This window comes from Mastomys coucha, unplaced genomic scaffold, assembly GCF_008632895.1.
Source record: "Mastomys coucha isolate ucsf_1 unplaced genomic scaffold, UCSF_Mcou_1 pScaffold13, whole genome shotgun sequence".
NCBI lineage: Eukaryota > Metazoa > Chordata > Mammalia > Rodentia > Muridae > Mastomys > Mastomys coucha.
This window is the reverse complement of record NW_022196895.1, coordinates 18,478,663-18,500,923: the sequence shown is the minus strand read 5'-3', so window position 1 is coordinate 18,500,923 and position 22,261 is coordinate 18,478,663. Positions and strand designations below refer to the sequence as shown.

Below are 22,261 nucleotides of genomic sequence, written 5' to 3'. Positions count from 1 at the left end.
CTAGCCATAATTGTGGCCAGGGATTGAGGACAAGTTCAATCCCTTCAGCGTCCTAGTTTCTTGCCAACAGTGTCCCGAATGGATGAGAGTATAAATACATGACTCAAGTAAGAACAATTAAAAACCTCTGAGGGCAACTGAAATGATATCAGAGAAAGTTAGCTCCCTTTGAAGACAAAGCCTCTCTAATGTAAAACTCAAAATGTCAGTAACCAAACTTTCTAACACATTCACAATGCCAAGATGCAGAATGAATGAAATAACTGAGAAAGGAGTGTGAGACTGATGCCCAAGAGAGTCCTGACAACATTCATTCCCCTGTATGTTGTTCATGGAAAACAAGGAGTGGATCCCATTATGTTTTCTTCTAGTGTGTGGGGGATGCTGGGGGACCATTAGAGGTATGTACAGGATGTGCATGTGTTTACAGCTGTGTGTCTGCAGGTGTGGAGGCCTGGGATCAAAGGCATCTGTCTTCTAGGACTCTCCACCTTATATTTTGAGACAGGGTCTCTCACTGAACCTGCATTTCATCCTAATAGGGTAGACTAGTTGGCCAGTGAGCCTTGGATTCCCCTTGTCTCCACATCCTTGGATTTAAGGTTATAAGTACAAGCCCATCATTTCTCATTAAAGAAATTACTTTTAGCTATATATGCATGCTTGTGACTAAACACAGGCTTGTGCTGTGTGCAGTACTGTTGAAGGCCTGGAGAGTAATCTGGATTCCCTAGTGTTAGAAATGTAGGTGAGTTTTAGGGTCCTGATATGCATGTTGGAAACTGAACTCTGGTCCTATGCAAGAACAGGAAGACATCTCTCCATCTCCTATTTATTCCCCATTGTTTACATGGGTGCTAAGCATTTGAACGCCATTCTTCATGATTGGCAGCAAGCACTCTACCAAGTAAGTTTCTCCCCAGCTCCCATTATCACTGCTAGAAATGCTGCCTTTATGATTCTTTGAAACCCTGGGTTTCTCTTTCCCATAACCATAGAAGAATTTCTTTCTATTAGTGTAATCAGGATTATGTCTTTTCATTCTATTCTTTGAATATGCAAATCTGACTATGGACCTTGCTCAGAGTTAAGACTCTTTCTGCCTGCTGTCATTCTTGACCATTGGAATTTGCATTGTGTGTTTGTTCCTGTCTTTACTCAACATAGAATAGATAACTTTTAGAATATTTTACATTCATTTTGTTTGAATCATGACCTTCAATGTGTTTTAAATCTTACCTCTCATTATGGTGTGAAAATACAGAGAAAAGAGAAGTTCTACCAAGAACTGTGAAGGATGCAAGATTTCCAACTTTCTGGCAGGCTAACAAGCTGTCTTATTTTAATGAAGAAAGCCTGAGGGTTCCAGGCAGGAGACTTTTGAAAGATTGTCAGGTGAAGTACAATAGATCCTTTTGTTGCTTTTAATTTATACTTTTGCATTAGAAGTGGTTCTAGAATTAATAATTGCTTGCCATTTCAATTTCTGGAACATTCTGAGCATGTTCTTGCTTTAGGATTTAATGAATCTTCATTACTGTGATTGGGAAATTTTTCCCTGCAAATGACATAGTCCAGATTTCAGCTCATTATGATTAGATGACACTTCCTCCAGGAGGACTTCTGAGAGCATCTTCAACTGCATATATGTAGTAAAAAATCTGGAATTTTGGTTTCCCAGAAAACAGACTATTATAAGAACATGTTTTCATTTTAATCCCAGGTGTGGGGATGTGTGGCTGCTTCAGGTTGCCTTCAGCAGCTGATTGTGATTTGCCTCATGCTCTAGCAGAAGTGTGGTTTGGCCAGCTGCAGAGAGTTTCTGCTATTGCATGACATTTGAAATTCTAGGAACTTTTTGGGGGTATATAAATGTTAGTATCCCAATACATGGGTATGGAGGTTGTTGGTTGTTCAGGGGAATTGGTTGATGTTTGTTCGTAGTCATTCTCAAAGAAGAAACAAAGGAAAAATTAGATTCAAAATTAGACTCTCTCACACACACACACACTCTCTCTCCCTCTTCCTGTCCCTCTCCCTTTTCCTCTTCTTCTCTCCATCCTCCCCTTTTTTCTTCTTTTTCTCCTATCTAGTGTTATGGGAGTGGAATTAAGAGGATTGTACTGGCTGGTTTTATGTGTCAACTTGACACAGGCTGGAGTTATCACAGAGAAAGGAGTTTCAGTTGGGGAAGTGCCTCCATGAGATCCAGCTGTGGGGCATTTTCTCAATTGCCCCTTGAGGGTGGTACCATCCCTGGGCTGGAGGTCTTGGGTTCTATAAGAGAGCAGGCTGAGCAAGTTAGGAGAAGCAAGCCAGTAAAGAACATCCTTCCATGGCCTCTGTATCAGCTCCTGCTTTCTGACCTGCTTGAGTTCCAGTACTGACTTCCTTTGTGATGAACAGCAATGTGGAAGTAAGCCAAATAAACCCTTTCCTCCCCAACTTGCTTCATGGTCATGATGTTTGTGCAGGAATAGAAACCCTGACTAATACGAGGATAAAGGGCGGGAAAACAAAGAATCCACAAAGTAGCAAAGACCACATTTATGCATATATATTTATGTATATAATATATATATGTAAGTATATCATATATGTGTATATATGATCATTGGACAAAATGTGTTTTAAATTTCATTGTGATGTATTAGCTTATTTTTTTAATGAAGACTCCCATATTGAGGCTAATCATAAACTTGCTATATAGCTGAGGATGACCTTAAACTCCTACTTATTTGCCCTTACCTTCCAAGTGCTAAGTTTATAGGTGAGTGCCATCACACCTAATTGTGTAGTACTACTAGAATTCGAACCCAGAGCTTTGTGGGCATGAGACTAGCATTCTACCAACTGAGCTACATGTCCATGACAAGCCCATGTGACGCATCTTTCTACATGGATCATTTAGAGTGTATTCCTTCATTTCTTCTAATATAATAACTTTATAGTCATCAGTGGTTTGTCTTTTCATTTATGACTGTATAATAAGTACTTCATTTTGAAATAATTACACATTCACAGAAGATTGCAAAAAAATACAAAATAAGATGTATTCTTTTGAGAATGACTACCTCAATGTCTTCTTAACATCATAACTTTAGCATAGCAGTAGCACTGCAAAATTCATATTGATAGAAACAAAATAGCATGTTCAAATTTACTAGTAATACTGTAGACATTATGTGTATGTTTGTATACAGATTAATGATTTGTAGCTCTGTGTAACCCCCAACACAGTCAACATCCTTGACAGTATGATTCATTACTTCATATAAACTGTTACTCATCTCTAGTCTGGGCTATCATTAATTTGTTCTTTGTTACAAATTTTATTATTTAATTCAGCCTCTTAATTTGGTTCAACCAAATGTTTGCCTACATAACAGTCTAAATAATCTGTTCTACCCAGTTCCTTTTTTTCTGGATTGTATTTTATGATGTCAGTCTAGTCTCTAGAGGAAACTTCAGATAAGCAAGTTTTGATTGTTATATGTGTGAGTAAAAGTCTGTTCTCTCTTGAGTAAATAGATGTTTGAGCACAATTGTCGATTCAGTTTGGCCAGTTCTTTGCTACTAATATTAATAGGAAATTCAAAACTATTTTCTTGAGTAGCTATACTGTTTCATAATCTGACAACAATGACTAGTGTCCCAGTTTTTTGTTTTTTTTTTACATCTCTGCTAGAAGCTGGAGTTTTATTTTATTCATTCTGATGGGCATATTTGGTTTTTGTTTCCACTTTGCTCTTCTATTAGTAAGACATGACAGGCTTCCATTGTTATTTTCCTGACACTTTACTTATATATGAGATATATAAATACAATTTGTTTAATCCATTTAGTGTTGCATGTATGAATATGTGTTTAGGACTGACCACTGGGATTGGATACCTGTTTGACAGGTTATCCAATTAATTATAATTTAATATAATTTTGTATTAATTTTATAGTGTTATGATATATTCAATAATATTAGAATTTCATCCTTACACTGCCAGTTTTTTAAACTGGTAACTCGTGAGATACAGACTAAATTTGATTCATAGTATTAAAATACTTTTATGTTTAATCAGGTTTTAAAATACTGTCAAAAATCATGCCAGAAAACGAGAAAGATCCAGCTCACCCTACTATGAAGAAGAATACACTCGAAACAGGTGATTTCCTCTGGAGTGACTTTTCTTTGCAAACAGAACCTGGTGACTCATAGAAGAGAGCACAGACAGGTTGGGGATTTTCAAAACCAAAGCTTGCAGTGGCAAGGAAAGGGAAATGATGCAGTCAAACACATTGGCTCATGAAGTCCAATTGTCTAAATTTTTCTTCTCTCTTTTGTGTTGTGACAATTACTCCTTGGAAAGGCACTGAATTATACAAGCAGTGCCATAGTATGCTTGAGTCAGCTCTTCCAGGCTCCTGTCCATCAACTGTCTACATCTCTCCCTAGTAGCTCGAGAAAGGCCATGGTGGTGGTAGTTCCTACTGGCAGACAGCAGTTAAGTTGTTAAGTGAATATTTTGAAGTCCTAAAAATTTTGTTAATTTTTTTTAGCATTATCCATCAATTTGCATTATTTGACTAGAAAGATATCAATACCATTGTTCTCTTAGGAAGTGAATTTGTTGATGGACATATACTAGGAAGAACTGACTCAAACGTCAATCCTGATGGCATCATATCATCCCTAAACTCTCTGTTCTCTGTGTACTCCATCCAACCGTTGCCTAGAGCATCAAGCTCCTTTAAGCAAGGTTCTGAGATGTCCCTGCTTTGCTAAGCTGTGGGAACTTGCCATATCTCAGTCTTTACTCTTGTATATTTCACCCAAAACATTAACTTTTTAGGTATAAAGCCATCTTTTACAATGACATATCGAACATAATTATGCACTAAACTCTTAAAAAGGCCTGTCATTATTTGTGGTGATCACAAGAAGGCAGTATAAGGCATTTTGGACAGTGTACTCAACACAATATTTTTATTAACAACCCAAGCCAATCTTTCTCTCACATTCTGTCAGTCAGAATGAAATTACTGTGGTCAAATCAAAATACTAATTATACTACAAATAAGCAATAGACTGGGTAATTATTCCCTGTCTTCAGTTGAAAAAACAGCAGATGAAATTATTAAACTTTTGAAAAGTGTAGCTATGTTATTTTGTACACGCTAACATGTTTTCATGTGACTCATGTTTATGAATTATTTTGGACAATAATTTATAATAGAATTAATTTCAACTTTATAATCAAAGTATATTTTTACAGAACAGAAAATTTTAAAATTCAGAGCTATAGTTTTACCAAATACAAAATAGTATTTCGTAGTAAATCAAATCTATGTTAACTAAAATATGACTAATGGACAAGATTTTCTACTTATTAGCTTTTATATTGTATGTTCATTATACAGAATGAAGATATGTATGAGGTGTGTTCAAACTATAGCTTGAATCTGGAATATCCTTACCTTACTGCTATTAGAAGATATAGAAACTTTTAAGGCATGGGTCTTTGGAGTGAGGGTATACCTATAGCAGAGCTTGCTCAGCATGTAGAAGGCCTTGAGTTTGGCTGCCAGCACTAAAAGTAAAAAGGGAAAGAAATAAAAACAAAACAATACAATTAATGGTGTCCATGGGACATTTCCAGTTGATTTCTATCAAGTAGGCTTTATTATCGCTATAATGATTTTCAGGAAATCATACCCTGTGAGTAGGTCCCATTATTTTGTTTTGTTCTGTTTAATTTTTTATGACTACAACTCTGGCAGTCAGAAATAGTCAGCTATAAGCTTTACAGATAAGAAGCCTCCTGCTGACATAGCTCTACTATGCTAGCTAGTAGGTTCTCAAAATGTGTGTGAGATATACATTGCCAAGATTCACTCTGCACTCCTCTTTCAGAATATAGATTTTTAAACGTACAGTAATCTTTTAGATGTAATTGGATGCTGAGCTATTCTTTGACGCTTTGAAATATTTTGGTTATGGAGTATCTGTATAATAGTGAGTTCCAGTCTACATCCTTCTAATTCTTGTTGCTAGCATCCTGATAATAAGAAGCAAATTTATTTACCTTCACAGTGGTAGTTCCTTTTCTGCTTACCTTTCCTCCCTCTTCACTCCTTTTTAAACTTACTGAATCATTTTATATTCCCTATAAAAATATGGTTAAATTTTATTTGATTATTTAAAGAGAATCCACTGCCTGTGATATTGAGTGCACTTACAATTATAAAACAGTTTACTGCATTCTAGTTTTTGTTATTTTTATACTTAAATACGCATGCATATACACACATAGCAACAGTTATTTTATGTCATTACCAGTATTGGTGAGATGTTGCCATTATGTTAATTGCTCATGTAGTAATGGATTTCTTTGCTTTTAGAAGCTGTGAGTTTGATCCACCTTATTAGCAGCACTGACATTAGTTTGGGAGCTCGTCTTGCCTTTCCATTACATCTATTTAACACCTAACAGGGGAATGGCCATTTTATTATAACCTCAGGCTTACAAGTTATATCTACGACACATATGCTTTCCACATTTGTTATTAACACCATCATTTTCAGAGTAGTGCAGCTGGAATGTGCCTGTCAGAGGACACGGATGTAAGCCTATCATCCTGTTGAACTTTCACATGATTTATAATTAGTTCAAAAACTAAAATATTCAAAGCTAACTTGACAATATTTGTGCTGATATGTCCAGTGATTTTTGACTCACTGGGTGATGACCATTTCCCATTGTCCTCAAAAGGAGGTAGGGACGACAGAAATACTCTCTCACAGTTCTTAAAAGCTCCTAGGATGTGTGGTTGCCCACAGACTCAGTTGGCAGTTTGGCTGTACATATTTACTGGTTCAGTATGATGGTGAACATTTTTCTCTTTTAATTTTATTTTTTGAGAACTTCATTCATAAACACTGTGTGTTGAAAGATGAAGATGAATCTTAGCTGTCGGCTTCATTGTTTGAAGAGTTCCTGGGATATCAGTAAAGCCTGTCTCTGAGTGTGCATTAGGGCATTTCCTGAAAGATTTACTAAAACGAAAAGAAGACGAGCACTCAATATGAGCAGCACAATCTCCTAATCTAGGAACATACATGGACGTAAAGGAAAATGGGGAGACAGTCATGACAGCAGGTCAATTCTTTCTTACTTCCTGGCTGTCTTTCTGGGTACTACTCTGTCCCAGCACTCCTGCCCTCTCAGGATAGACCAGAATGATGAATCTCCGCTGTCCTAATCTTTAGACTAGATTCTCCCCCCCTTTTTTTTTCCAGTATAACTACTCTCCACCTTTACTATTGACACATGGCACTATAATTAACACACAAAACTAATACTTAATTTTGTCTTGTATTCCATAGGTAAAACATGTCTTCAAATAAAGGAGCTCAAAGACAAAGCGAGGGCCTTAATGCTTGCAGGTATCACAAATGCATGCGATTTCCATCTTTATCATTTTGACATTTATTTGTTGTCTTCTAACAAATTGTAAATGAGGAAACTTGTGTTCATAATGTTTGATAAGTGAGTGTGTCATTTCTTTAAAAAGAACTCATTTTTACTGATAGTGTATGACATATATATGTATATATAACTTATATTTTTCTTTGTTATTTTGTGTAATGTACACTTGCAGAATAGTGGGTACATCAACACAAGTATTCTTCAAAAATGACTAGCATGAAATATCATATATTAGGAAGTGAAATGCTTTATATAAGTGATGACTTAAATTCTTTCTATTTCTATATCTTTTTTCTTTCTATTTCTGTATCTTTTTTCAATTTACCCTTATAATACAAAAAATATTATTTTTACTAGCATAAAGTATTATTATAATAATCTTCATTTTACTAAAAATTCCTTCCTCCATGTTCCACCTTTCTTTACCTACTTCTGCACTCCTGTTTTTTAAGGGTATGGATTCTGAAGTGAAATGGTAGCCTATCTTTGTCTTGGGCTTGTGGTTCACCTCCACCAGCTTTCCTAAGTGCTGGGATTTTAAGTGTGTACCAGATCTGGCTTAGATTTACCTTTATTTGAATTTCCTAGCACTGAAATCATAAAATACCCACAGCAATTTCTGTTGTTTGCTTTCTTCAATATAGTTTCCAGATTTACTAATTCTGAGATAAATCACTAGTTCTTTTTCAATGCTTAGAATTATACCATAGAAAGTGTATAGAATTTTCTTTGCTATTTATTTTTTTAGGATTAGCATATTTTCTATCTTTCATTCTGTGAATAAATATCAGTATCCTGAGATGACAATCTAACACTCTTAAATAAAACTAGAGATACAGTTGCTTATATTGTAGATAAATTTAAATTTATAATGTGCTCTCAAAGAAGCAACATATTATCTTTAAGAAATTTTAAATTTTTTGGAGATTCTAAAGTAACAAGATTCCCTTTTTCTACATTTTTCCTTTTCAAAGGTGATCCAATATCTTGGTGTGTATAATATACATTCCCATCCAATAATATTTATTTATTAATAATATGTGTATTTCCATTAGAAAGATAAGCCAAAGTACACTTGTTACTTTTGGCGAATACTGTGGTTTGAGTTGGATTCCTCATTACACAGTTGTTAATGTATTTTCTTTTAACAACTTCCTGTTGTGTGGAATGCCTTCTATAGGGAGTTAAGCAAATTGTACAACACAGTGAAAACATCCAAGAAATTCCCACCGTGTCCCTTAGTATTTATAGTATTGTTCTTTTCAAGGAGAGCACTTTTACTATGTAGCTTCTCAGATTTTTTTTATATTGGGTCATTTGCTTCAAACTGTATATGAAATATATACATATTTCAGCACACTGAAATGTTTCTTGTTTGTTTTCTAAAGAAACTGCCAGAATGCAAGGCTTGTCAGAATTCTTCTTCTCCAGGCATGAGGATAAAAGGCTTTATGAAAGTAAATCAACAAATACAGAAGGTGAGAGCTGAATATGAACCATGTAGAGAACGTTCTGTCTGTATTTATGTTCACTCAATCACTAATTCATGATGCTAGCTATGTGATTGCATTAAGAGATTAAATACTATGTCATCTTATTAACCTAGAATGGGAGATAATAAAGATACAATATTTTAATATAGTAGGCCATTCATGAATAGCTAATAATCATCATTGTTGGGAACGAGCAAATGAAACTTTTTCTAAGTACTGCCACTTTGTTTTTGCATTCTGTTATCATATGGGGAAACTAAGTTCAAAGTCCTATGTCCTAGGGGAGCTGAGAACTTCCCAATGACTGAGCAGCCTCTGTGATAAGGAGACAGTTGTTTGAGTCCAGACATCTCAAGGACAACTTCTCCATCTTGCTGGCAAGATCAAACTAAGTTCATGTCCCCAGGTCCCCTCTTACCAATTGGTGGAAATTGCCTTGCTATCAAAATGTGGATGGACAGTGCTACATCCCACCCACTCCCCCTTGCTTTATGGTTTTGTCCCATCAGGTTTGCAGTTCAGCTTCCAAGTCTACTCTGTGGCCCTGTCTGATGAGTAGTGGCTTGCTTACAATAACTTGTCATCTGCATTGACCTAGTGTTTGAGTTATTATGCTGGAACTAAGCAGAACCCATGACAAGGATAGATCACACCATAGATTACGATTTGTTATATAATTTCGGAAATGAGGGAATTTTTACTTTTTGGAATAATGCTGACATCTTTCCAGTTAACTGGAAAGATGCTTTGAAAGTCTTTAAGTTTTGGTTCTGCAAAATCTATAATTGAAACATTGTCTGGTAGTAAGATTCTATACTTTATCTCTAAAACTGGTTTTAGTATTGTGTGTGGGAAGAGGTGAAGATAAGTAAGAGGATGAATATAGTTCAGTGCTGATATTGGAAAACTTCTCTGGGGATTTATAGTTTAATAAAAATGTGAACATGTTATCATTGTGGTCTTTTTATTTCTTCCTCTCCAATACAAAGCTTAAATATAGTTTTGTGATCTTGGTTTGGAATTTATTGCATACAATCAGTGTTAGACCCAAATTAGTTTTAGACAGATTTTCCAAATATAAAGTATATGATTTATGAACCAATTAATTAAGAATACTTGGCCTATCCAACTTTTATTAATGTTCAAAGGTATTTAAGAAATAGTTTTTTGTAAGAACTTTATAACCTTGCATGCTAAATAAAATGTGGCCATACACAACAGTTTTACTCCTTGACAGAAGTGACAGCTGAATAGATAATTAGCAGAATCTCCCGTGGTAGCAGACAATAAATAAATATCACTAATGAGAAGGATCCCCTGCTTTCTGGAAGGCCAATTTGTTTAGTCTTTAGACATTAAGATAAACATTAAAAGATAAGAAGAGCTTAGTAAAATATTAATGGATACATTCGTATTAAAAGTAAGGAGTTGATTTTTTTTTTCAACCAGAGCAGAATACAGGGGGAAAAAAATCATTGGAAGCACTCTTACTCCTGCTTCTCTCCCTTGTGTCTTACTCCCTTGCTCCCTCTCTCTCCCCATTACCTGCCCCACTCTCTCCACATGGTCATGGCTGGCCCTTACTTCTCTACTCTTTCCTTCTCTCTGCCTTTCTCTGCCTCTGCTACCCTCTTAACTCCCCTCCCCATGCCCTAAATAAATAAACTCTATTCTATACTGAAAAAAAAAAATCATTGGAAGCATAACATATGGTGAGTTCAAACATGAGAAGTTAGTTGGTTCAGTTAAAGTAACAAATGTCCAGGTGACAGTCAACAAGTAGAGTTTTGGGCTCAAGAGTATAAACTTATTTCTCAGTTTCTTGTCTGACGTTACATGGCCAAAGCCACTGCATGCCATGCGTGAGCAGACTAAAATTTAATTATGGAATACAATGTGGGAACAGATTACTTATTATCATGAGAAAGGCTTACAAAGCCATTGACCTAGAAAGAATCAATGAAGAATTGAAAGGATTATTGAATGTAAAAGACATATTTATCAGATGATAAATATCACGAGGGAGGTATAGGATCCATAAATTCTATAAGGAATTTAAGACCAGTCCTTATAGGGACAGATTAGAAAGTCATAAAGAGTTGAATGACACATGAGGAATTTTCCAGGCATGAACCTCTGCACTGAGGCTGAGACTGGTGGATTGCTGTGAGTTTAAGTCCAGCCCTTCCTCAAAAAGTTGGTGTGGGGGGCGTGCTAAATTAAAAGGTGATTCAATGGTCCTAGATGTTGGTTATGAGTAGAAGGAAGAAAAGTAGCTTTAAAGATACATAGTTTACAAATGAAGTTGGAGCCTTCATACCTACTGCTAGCTGACTTTCATGGAAAATTCAGGCTGATAAGAGGCAAAGAAAATCCCCAGATTTTTTTCTTAGAAAATCGTTATTCTCTATCAAATTCTTCCTTATGAAGAAATAATAAAATACATTAGGGAAATTTACTAGAGAGATTATTCTACCCCTTTTTACATTTAATTATTTAGTATTGGGGAGGGTGTTTGATACATGTCACAGCATGTATGTGAAAGTAGGACAACATGATGGTGTTAGATTTGTTCCTTCCTCTATGTGTGGCAAAGCAAACTCAAGTAATCAGGCTTAGTGGCAAGCACATTTACCTACTGAGCTATCTTACTGGTCCCACTTCGAGGAATGGTTGACTATAATATTTTACAAAGCTGAGTGGGTTTAAAAGGATAGAAAATGTACAAATTTTAATTCTGCCACTAGAATACAAATAGTGATTGATTTTCAAAGTCATGTTTATCAATATAAAATTTAAATACTATAAAATCTGCTCCTTTTACATTTCTAGGTTAATGACTTTTGACACACACACACGTGTGTGTGTGTGTGTGTGTGTGTGTGTGTGTGTGTTTGTATTTAGTGATCAGTGCAAATAAGATCTATCAACATTTCCATGAGGATGGCAAATGGGGGAACAGATAAATGTGGAAGAACAAAATGTGACCTGACCAGAGGAAAGTAAGAGTATAAGCAGCTCACTCTATGTCCAAAGAACAGAAATTCCCAATGGGGAAGAGATGAATTCTAACATGTTTACTGAAGTCACAATTTGAAGATGGGATGAGGCAGGTGTGAGAATATTGTTGGTACTGCTCATTTGTAAAAGGATACAAGTGACAATAAATTCACTCCTGAGGAAGAGCTCTGGAGATGTCCTCAGGAAAGCTGCTGTGATCTCCTGAGTGAAGAAAAAGTGGTTTTGAAACTTCAGATTTTAAAGAACCTATGGGGACCAGGGTAGGCAGCAATGAGACATTGTATGTGGAAGAAAGTTGGGTCTGAGTTCATAGTTAGCTCCAGCTCTCATAAAAGAGCAGATAGTTCTACATCCAGAACCAGGTAGCCCAATATGTAAGCTTTTATGCAGACATGGCTCTGTTATCTGCAACGGATATTTGAATTGTTCCCCATAAATGAGACTTTGTTCCCCATAGAAGATGGATGATCTGTCTACAATGAAGGCTTTACATGGTAGAGAAGCTATTTTCAAAGTCAAGAGCACTAGGTGTTTTCATACTCTAGAAGAAATGACGATGTGAAGAGATGAGACACTTGTGAAAACATGCTAAGTTTTTCCTGAGAGTACTGAGATTAAAAACATAAGAGAATGATCAGTATGATGGACACAAACAAAACACATTTTATAAGCAGCCAGGAAGCAGTCATAAAATGTTGAATTATCAGGAATGTGATGGATAAATTATGTGAGGATTAAAATTACAGAGCATGAAGAGGTGTCTGTAGACAAACTTGGTTCCATTTGCCTCAGTGAGATCTCAGATGGAACCTTCCTGTTTCACAGCACCAGACAACTTCACTCTCATATATAGGCAGGAAAAATACTCATTCTTTGGACAATGATTCTGAGCAACAAAAATGGAGTTAGAGGCCAGGCATGCTGGGTGTGTCTATAATTATACTTAGGAAGTTGAGGCTGCAGGGTCACCATCAGTTCAACGTAGAATGGAATTTATAGCAAAAACATACATATCTCAATAAAGACAGACAAATGGAGTTGGGACCATTTCATAGTCAGTGTGAGCCTGGCCTGAGTTTACCTCCTAAGTATCTTGACTACTTCTCCAGAGTCTGCAGAAGATGAAGCTACATCAGTTTGTACTGGACCAAGATTATTAATTCATCTTACTTAGGAATGTTAGGTGGAATAATCTTAACACCCCAATTAACGCACCATTGAGAGAGCTGATATTTGTAAACTGGTTATATTTTTAACAAATGCACAGACAGAGAAAACAGATGCCCAGTGCCGCGGACCGGGTTTCAGCGGAGAGCCCTAGTTCCGCAGGACGATGAGTTCTGGCCAGGTGTGCAAGGGATTAGGCTGGTGTGTACTGTCTAAATGTATTTCTTAAAAATTGCATGAGGCTTTTACAATCATTGCAAAAGAGAGATGAAAAATTTGGCAGCTCAGTGGTCAGGGTACCTCTGAGGCCATCTAGAACACACTGGGTCTAAAACATTAGCCATCTCCTCTGGACTGGTGCAGCATCCCCGGGGCTCCAAGCATGCTCTGGCAGCATGGGCCCGGCCGGAATCCTGGGGGACTGCAGGTGCACCAGCCAGAAGTTCAGAGGCTCGAATCTCGAGTCCTCAATGCAGACTGCTGAATCTAGAATGCTGACTGCTGCACACTATCTCATACACACACTCTGCTCAAGGTCCCGCCCATCCTCCCGCCTAATCTTTTGGGCAGGTAGAGAAGTGTCTCTTGCTAATTCCTAGGAATGGTTCAGCTGCAGTACTGACTGAGAATGAGGATTTTACTTGACCTTGCCCTGGGATAAGCTTCCCATTCTGTAAACTTCAATACCCTACCCACAATGCTGGAGGCAATTAGTCTGGGTGGGTAAATTCCAAGCCAGGGTTTGGCTAAGTTGTTGGAACCTTGGTAAAGGTCAGAGAGCAATGTTCAATTTTGTCTAGCTGTTAATAAATCATATCTTGGTGGGTACCTAGCACATGAGTACGAGGACATATCTGGGCTACCTCTGAGTTAGGGGTGCCGGGTGACAATGCGGGGGCAGGAGACTGACTTCCTTGAAGTTTTCGCCTCAAATACTGCTGTCATGCAAAGTGTGCGTGGCAGCCCAGAGACCCTTAGATTGTAGTGCCTCCTAAGCACTAGACAATAAAAAGGAAATGAAGAGTATTAAAGTCTACCATGCACACATTAGTTAAAAGCATCCATAAGTGCCTTTGAATCCTGGGTCTATCCTGACCTACATATGTCACCATACCTTGTCCAGATTTCATGCCATACTATTTCACTTCCCTTTCTTCAGTACATTGAAATCTTAATTCCACTTCATCAGAACATTATAGAAATTGATTAGCATTCACAAAATGAGGCTAAGCATGGCACAGTCAAGAAGTTTTTGAAATGAGTCATTCTGATGTTTGCCTGGAACTGAAAGAAGCAAAGCAAGTGTTTTGACTACAATAGCAGCTGTCTGATGTCTATCAAACCCTTCTGACTTCTACAAAGGACAACATGTCTTTAACAAGATGTTTAGATATAAGGTCAATATGTCCTTTTAAATTAATATTGTCTTGTTATTTGATCCTTTGATTATGACAGAGATGAACATATGTGTCTGTGTATGAATTAAAAAGGAAACATGGACAATGTCACACACAAAATAAACACAGAGAGTAATCTATGTTCAGAGTGTGCTCAAAACCAACTAAAACACACCAAATTAGCAACCTTAATAAATTATGAAAGAACATTCAAATATTCAAAAAAACAGCAGTATATAAGATGTTTGAAATGTCCAGAAAAATATAACTTAGGATTGTTTCTCTTTTATTATTATAATTTAAATATATTAAAGCAGTCCTCATAGTGTAGTTTATAGGCAAAATAAAAATGTTGTTCAACTCAGCTCTCCTACTTATGATGTCTCTGCACTGACACTGGGCATCATCTCTAAGCCTGAATCATCTATGAAGTCAAGACAGCAATCTAATGCCAAAAGTTGTATGTACATATAAAATAAAATGTGGTACAGGAAGTGCTTCACCTGGCTTAATGTCTGAAATACACTTTCTATGCACAAAAGTGTGAGTTATAAAACTGCCAATGAGTGTTAACAATATACAAACATAAACAATGAACACTTAGGTGCAAATAAACAGATGGGTCTTTTTATGAAGATTGAGTTCATGGAAGAGGATATGATTTTATTGAGATATTTAAAGATTAATATATGGTTCTTCTAATATACATAATCTACATTTAAGTGTGTGTGTGTGTGTGTGTGTGTGTGTGTGTGTGTGTATGCTCACGCTAGAAAGAAAGGGGACCAGTGGGGGAGATAAAAAGGGACAAGAGAGGGTAAGATGTGAGTGAATATGAATGTAATACAATAATAAATGCAAAGTCACAATGAAACCTACTGTTTTGTATGTCTTAAATGAATATGATACTAAGATTGTAAAGGCTGCAGATGAAGCCAAGATACTGAGAATAGTTGATGGCTTCATCCTGCAGCAGTAAAATAAAAGGCAACAACATCAACATCTCTTCCTTGTTCCCCAAGGAGAACTGAGATGGGGGCATCCTACTGCTCTCATTGAAACTACAAGTGCTCCTGTGCTAGACTAGTGGTTGTTCTGGCATGCACCTTGTGGAGTCCTCAGAGTGACAGAATTTCAAGTCAGCACTTTGGTGGAATTTCCTGAGCTTCTTCTCTGCCCTTCTGCAACCTCCAGTCCTCCTGGAGCATGGCAGACTTAGAGTCACTGAGGCGCATCAGGTTGAGTGGGTTTTATGATGAGCAAGCCGTAGTGATGCAGTGGGAACATCAATCATTCTTTGCACAAGACTCCAGTTTTCAGAAATGGAAACAAGAGCCTGGCAGTGGTGGTGCACGCCTTTAATCCCAACACTTGGGAGGCAGAGGCAGGCTGATTTCTGAGTTCAAGGCCAGCCTGGTCTACAGAGTGAGTTCCAGGACAGCCAGGGCTACACAGAGAAACCCTGTCTCAGACAAAAAAAAAAAAAAAAAAAAAAAAAAAAAAGGAATGGAAACAAGAAAATGAGGTTCCTATGAGGAAAGAGACCTGCTTTTTTATTTTTCCCACAGGAGCAGCTTGCACTGGATTCTAGGAATGGGTTCTTCAGTGTATGGGGTGGTGCATTAATCACATGCGAAGATGTGATATCTTCGTTAAGTAATAATTAAATATGTGTTTTAGCTTCATTCCTAAAAGGTGATTTGGGACTGATGGTTGTCTGTTTTAAATTTCCTATTTTAATGTTTAGTTCACAATGCTATGGATTGCATTAACTTCTTTTGTGCATGTATGTGTGTTCATGTGCATGTGCATATACATGTGTACAAATAAGGGTAGAGGGCCATGATTGATACTAGGTGTCTTCTTTGCTCATTCTTTGCCTTGTTCCTTGAGGCTAGGTCCCTCCCCGATCCCAAAGCTTACATTTTCCAATTGGTCTAGTTAGTGAGCTTGACCAGTTAACAAACTTCTTGAGATTCCTCCAACCCAATCTTCATTGAGCTGGGCTTCCAGGAAGCTGTCACATTTACCCAACACTTGCATGGCTTCAGGAAATCCAAATGCTCATGCTGCTGAGCCATCTCCCAGTTTGATTTGGGTCCATCTGGTTTACCTTTACTTGTTATAGTATCTACTAAATCTATTATTTATTTATTTATCCACTTTACATCCCAGTATCAGCTACCCCTCTTCCTCATGCAGAACCTTCACATATTCCTCCTTCCTTTTCTGCTTTGAAAAAGGGAAGCCCATCCTCCTGTACATTAGGTAGTTGTAGGAGTAGGGCATCCTCTCCCACTGAAGCCATACAAAACAACCTGTTTAGGGGAATAGGGTTCACAGGCAGGCAGGCAGGCAGGCAGGAAGGCAACAGATCCAGACAGCCCTGCTCCTGTTGTTTGGGACCAAGCTGCTAATCTGCTACATATATGCAAAGGGCCTATGTTCAGCTAGTGCTTACTCTTTGGTTGTTGATTCAGTCTTTAGGAATGACCAAGGGTCCAGGTTAGTTGACTCTGTTGATATTTCTTTAGAGTCTGTTTTCTCTTCTCGTCCTTCAATCCATTCTCTAACTCTTCCAAAGACTTCCAACCTCTATGGTTTGGTTATGGGTCACTGCATCTCTTTCCATTGGCTGTTGGATGGAGACACACAGAGTACAGCTATGCTAGGTTCCTCTCTGAAAGTATATTAGAGTATCATTAATAGTGTCAGGAACAGGTCTCAATTTGGAGCAGTCATTGGTTGGTCATTCCCTCTGTCTCTGCTCTATCTTTGACTCTGCACATCTTCTAGGCAGGGCATATTTTAGGCTGATTGTTTTGTTAGTAGGTTTCTGTCCTTATTCCTCTACTGGGAATCCTGCCTTACTACAGAAAGCAGCTACTTCCAGATCCATATCCCCCACTGTTAAGAGTCTCAACTAGAATTGCTCCATATACCTACTGGGGCCCCTTCCCATTCCAGGTCTCTGGCTCCACCAAGAGACTGCCCACCCATCCCCCACCCTCACCGATTTTCCTTCTCTCTGCCCTGGTCTCCCTACTTTGAACTCATTGGTACAAGAGGCAACTTCTTGAATAAAACACCAATGGCTCAGTCACTAAGAACAAAAATTAATAAATGGGACCTCATGAGACTGAAATGTTTCTGTAAGTCAAAGGATACCATTGTTAGGACAAAATGACAGACTATAGACCAGAAAAAGATCTTCACCAACCCTATATCTGACAGAGAACTAATACACAAAATTTATAAAGAACTCAAGAAGTTAGATACTAAAAACCTAAATAACCCAATTAAAGAATGGAGTACAGAGCTGAACAGAATTCTCAGCAGAGAAATCTTGAATGTACAAGAAGCACCTAAAGAAATATTCAACATCCTTAGACATCAAAGAAATGCAAATCAAAACAACCTTGAGAGTCTAGATCTTACACACATCAAAATGGCTAAGATGAAAATCTCGAGGAACAACACATGCTGGAGAAGATGTGGAACAAGGAAAACACTCTTCCACTGCTGGTGAGAGTATAAACTTGTACAGTCACATTGGAAATCATTTTGGCAGTTTCTTAGAAAGTTGGGAATAGTTCTATCTCAAAACCCAGCTATACCACTCCTGGCCATATACCCAAAAGATGCCCCACCATTCCTCAAGGACACTTGCTCAACTATGTTCATAGCAGCTTTATTCATAATACCCAGAATCTAGAAACAACCCAAATGTCCCTCAACTGAAGAATGAATAAAGAAAATATGGTTCATTTACACAATGTAATATTACTCAGCCATTAAAAACAAGGGCATCATTAATTTTTCAGGCATAAGTGGAACTAGAAAATATCATACTAAGTCAAGGAAACCCAAACATAAAAGGATATGCATGGTATGTACTCACTTATAACTAGATATCAGCCATAAATTACAGGGCAACCACACATTAATTATCAGAGCCAAAGAAGCCAAAGAACAAAGATGGCCCAAGGGGGAATTGTTGAATCTTCCTCAGAAGGGGAAAAAAATAGATATCAGAGGTGGATGGAGGGAAGGAATTGTGTGAGAGAGAGAGGCTGGGAGGGGAGCAGAGCAGGGGGTATCAGATCTAAGGGATTATTTTATTTGAACTTTTAAAGATTGAAATTTTATTCCATATTTTAGCATATCTATTAGATCATTTAAAGTAATAAGACAAATGCAGAAGAATATTTTATATGTCCTGAACATCATAGTGTGCTGCTCTGTACCTATCTCTGACGTCTCCCAATGTCTGCAATGTTTTAGATGTGAATAAAGGCATCTACTTCAGCTACCCAAGTCGGCGACATAGCTGTACTTTGGTAAACATCCCTAAACCATGTGTAAGCAAAATGATTTCCCACATCGAAGATGTGGAATCTAAAATACAGGAGCATTTGACACAAGTAAGTGATTTAAAATTGGGGGATAAATTCTACTCATATTAAGGGATTGTTATTTAAGGACAATGGGGAGTTATTTTGATAATTTCTATACAATTTAGAATTTTAGCTTAGAGGATTAATTTGATAGTCTAGACATGTTTTTAAGAGTCTTATTCCAGAGGGTGCAATGAACTTATTAAATAGTTTTTGTTCATGTCCATTTGTTCTTTAACATAAAAAAATCATGCTAATTTGTTATTTCCATCAGCCAACTTGACTAAAAGACAAAAAGAATTCACACTGGAGAGTGGAGCATCACTACCAGGATGAAATGATAAGTGAATTCGTAGTCTAAAAGGACAGTGTGCCCTTTTAAATGAGTTTTCTTTTTACTAAATAAATACACTAGGTCTGTTGAGGAAGATAAAATGATTCTTTCTTGGTCATGTTAACCTGTCAAATTCTGCTTTTGTTATTCTAAAAAGAATTCCATACTAAACTCTCAGCAATTTGCAATCATTTCATTTAGTAACGACTTATTGAAAAATGAACAACTTCTCTTACTTCTTACTAAGATGACATTCTAAAAAACTAACATACTTGTTCAGGCAGAGGTATAGACTTGCTACACATATGTCTTTTCTGTTTCTTTATTTTGGTCCCTGGATCTGACCTAGAGAATGTTCTTCTCTAGGAAGTCATCTTTTTTTAGAGGTATTGGTTTGATGGTCAAGATCACAGGCTTTGAAGAGACATGTTGCATGACCTTAAGAGGGTATGAGAAGACCCTGACAGTGTGTGTTAGATTAAATGTCAGAATAGGAAGAACATGTGTAATAGCACACACATGAGCTATTACAACAATTAACTATATACATTATTTTTTTTTATTATTGTTCAATATTATTGCATGGGAGCACTTTTTTTTTTGCCTATGTACCTCTTAATCAGAATATACATTAGTACAATTGCAGATAACATGGTAAACAAGTTCTTGGGTCTAGAATCATATAAATAAATAGAACAGAAAGGTATTTGTTGATAGATGTGCTTCACATTCCATAGAGGCTCTAATTCTCTATCCATAATATTTAATATGATAAAACTAGATCTATAGATGCCTTGACAAACCATTATGATAGTTACTGTTTATTGTAAAGCACACCAAATATTTTGCTGTATCATGTCTCTTAGATGCATAGAATTTCTACTGAGTGTTCTTGTGAAGTGACACAAGGTAAAATATAATTTAGAACAACTCAGAATCTTTTTCAACTGGAAGATTATTTGTTGCCATCATGTGACATGATACTAACCAAAACATCACCAGGAGGGTTTACTTCTGCTTACAGTTTAAAGGATGCAATTCATGATGATAGGGTCTGCAAGACATCTATTAGGGAGCTCCATAGTGATGGGAGAAAGCAGCTAGGTGCACACATTACCTCTTCACATCTTGGCAGGCAGACTAGGAAACACAGACCCAATAGAATGGACAGCAGGTTCTACTTTCTTCGGGGAATTATCATTTCCCAAAGGTACCAGCATCTGTAGATTCAAACATATTGAACCCATCAGGGGCATTTTAAGTTCAAGCCATAATGACCTTGGAAAGCAATATCCTCAGAATGGATGTTTGGCTATGCTTTCTGTATAGTTTATTTCTCTACAGAGCAGAATTCATGGCAAGTGATAGAAAATTCCTGGATAATTTTCCATACAAATCAATAATTATTTTTGCCTTCCACATTTCTGTCCTGGCATGCCTAAGCTACAGTATTACTTACTTTAGAATAAACTCTACTGGGTCTAAATTTTTCTCTTTGCTTAATACAAATCAAGCTGCTACCATGATTAAAAAACATGTTATAAAAGTATGTAGGAAACTCCTGAAAATATTAAGATAATGCTGTCCAAAGAGACTATTAACATTATTATCAGTAAGCTGAAAATAGAGTGGCATAAAATTGTCCATATTTTGTATTAATTACTTTCTGTGATCTCATCAATCCTTATCTGAACCTTCCAAGGTAGAAACTCAAGTGCAGATGAGAAAATTACCTCAGAGGCCCATGTTCCTTAAGATCACATAGTTGGTGCAGAGTCAGCCTGAGGACAGGTGTGTCTGTGAGCTACACACATCTTTTCCATGCTGTGCAGTGACATCTGTCCCTGGCAATTGGCCAATAAAAAGGTTACAAAACATGAATGTGAAGGTACTTCCAATTCTAACTGGAAAAAAATTAGCAACATTTATGATGATTTTTAGCTCTGAAACTTCACATTTATTGACTGATTCTCTATGAAGTTTTTGAAGCTTAGAGTTCTCTGAATTTGTTCTTACATTTTACTTATAATCTTCAAAATCTGATACAGCTACTCTTTCCTTTCTATCATTGGCATTTGCCTTCATCCATCTCTTAAAATGTACACCAACTGCTTTATATGCTTCTATGTATCTTTCCATTCTACTATCCTTCTGAAATGACAAAATACCAACTGCAAATCTCTTTGGTGACTGAGTTCCACATCTACAGTTGGAATCCTGAATAATTTGGGAGAACATTCCAGAATAACCCACTTTATAATAATGCATTCCACCGTGACCAAAACCAACCCCCATGGTGTCTTTAAGGGTTCTCTCTAATTATTCTCATTGTCCATCAGAACTTCCTGTAGTAATCTATGCTGGTAACTCCAGCTCTTTGATCAAAAATTCTTCTATGCCCTTCATCATCCATTAATTCATTCCAATGAAAGCTGTAAGAAAATGCCTCAAACTCTTGTTATTTTACCCAAGGACATCATTGAATATCATAAATATCAGCTCTTACACTGTAGAGGGGTTTCTCTTCCAGCTCTGGCAACATCCTTGATGGCCCTCATCCTATCTTCTGTAATGCTTCCTTCTGTCAGTTATGCCTTCTCATCACTCACTCTTCCAATCAGTACTGTCCCCATTTGAAATAAAGATTAGTTTTATTTTGTTTATGTTTTAATACAGACTCTCATATTATGTACTCCTTACCTGGCCTGGAATATGTTACTTACAGGAGGCAAACCTTGAAGTCATCGAAATCTGTCTACCTCTGCCTCCTCAGTGCTGGGACTAAGGTTGTGTTTCACAGCACACCACCATCTTTCTGTAAAGAACATTATAAGCCTATACTTAGATGTTTGTTTTTTTTTTCTCTTCCCACTCTAAAATGTAGAATATCATCTCTAATCCCTCACTACTATTTGCTCATGCACATATTTTGGCAATCCAAATTTAGTCCATATAGTCATGTTTTGTG

The 22,261-nt window shown here is 37.0% G+C and overlaps 1 protein-coding gene across 3 annotated transcripts in view; it reads left to right on the top strand.

Annotated features, from left to right (window-relative positions):
• The window catches only part of Ccdc178 (coiled-coil domain containing 178), a 345,640-nt gene that overhangs the window by 17,822 nt on the left and 305,557 nt on the right, over positions 1-22,261 (top strand). For all 3 annotated transcript variants that reach the window (XM_031365073.1, XM_031365074.1, XM_031365072.1), the window contains exons 4-8: positions 1,265-1,395; positions 4,077-4,160; positions 7,382-7,441; positions 8,873-8,962; positions 18,847-18,986. In XM_031365073.1, coding sequence (XP_031220933.1) covers positions 4,100-4,160; positions 7,382-7,441; positions 8,873-8,962; positions 18,847-18,986 — 351 coding nt within the window. In that variant the 5' untranslated portion in view covers positions 1,265-1,395; positions 4,077-4,099. The remainder of the gene's footprint in view (positions 1-1,264; positions 1,396-4,076; positions 4,161-7,381; positions 7,442-8,872; positions 8,963-18,846; positions 18,987-22,261) is intronic.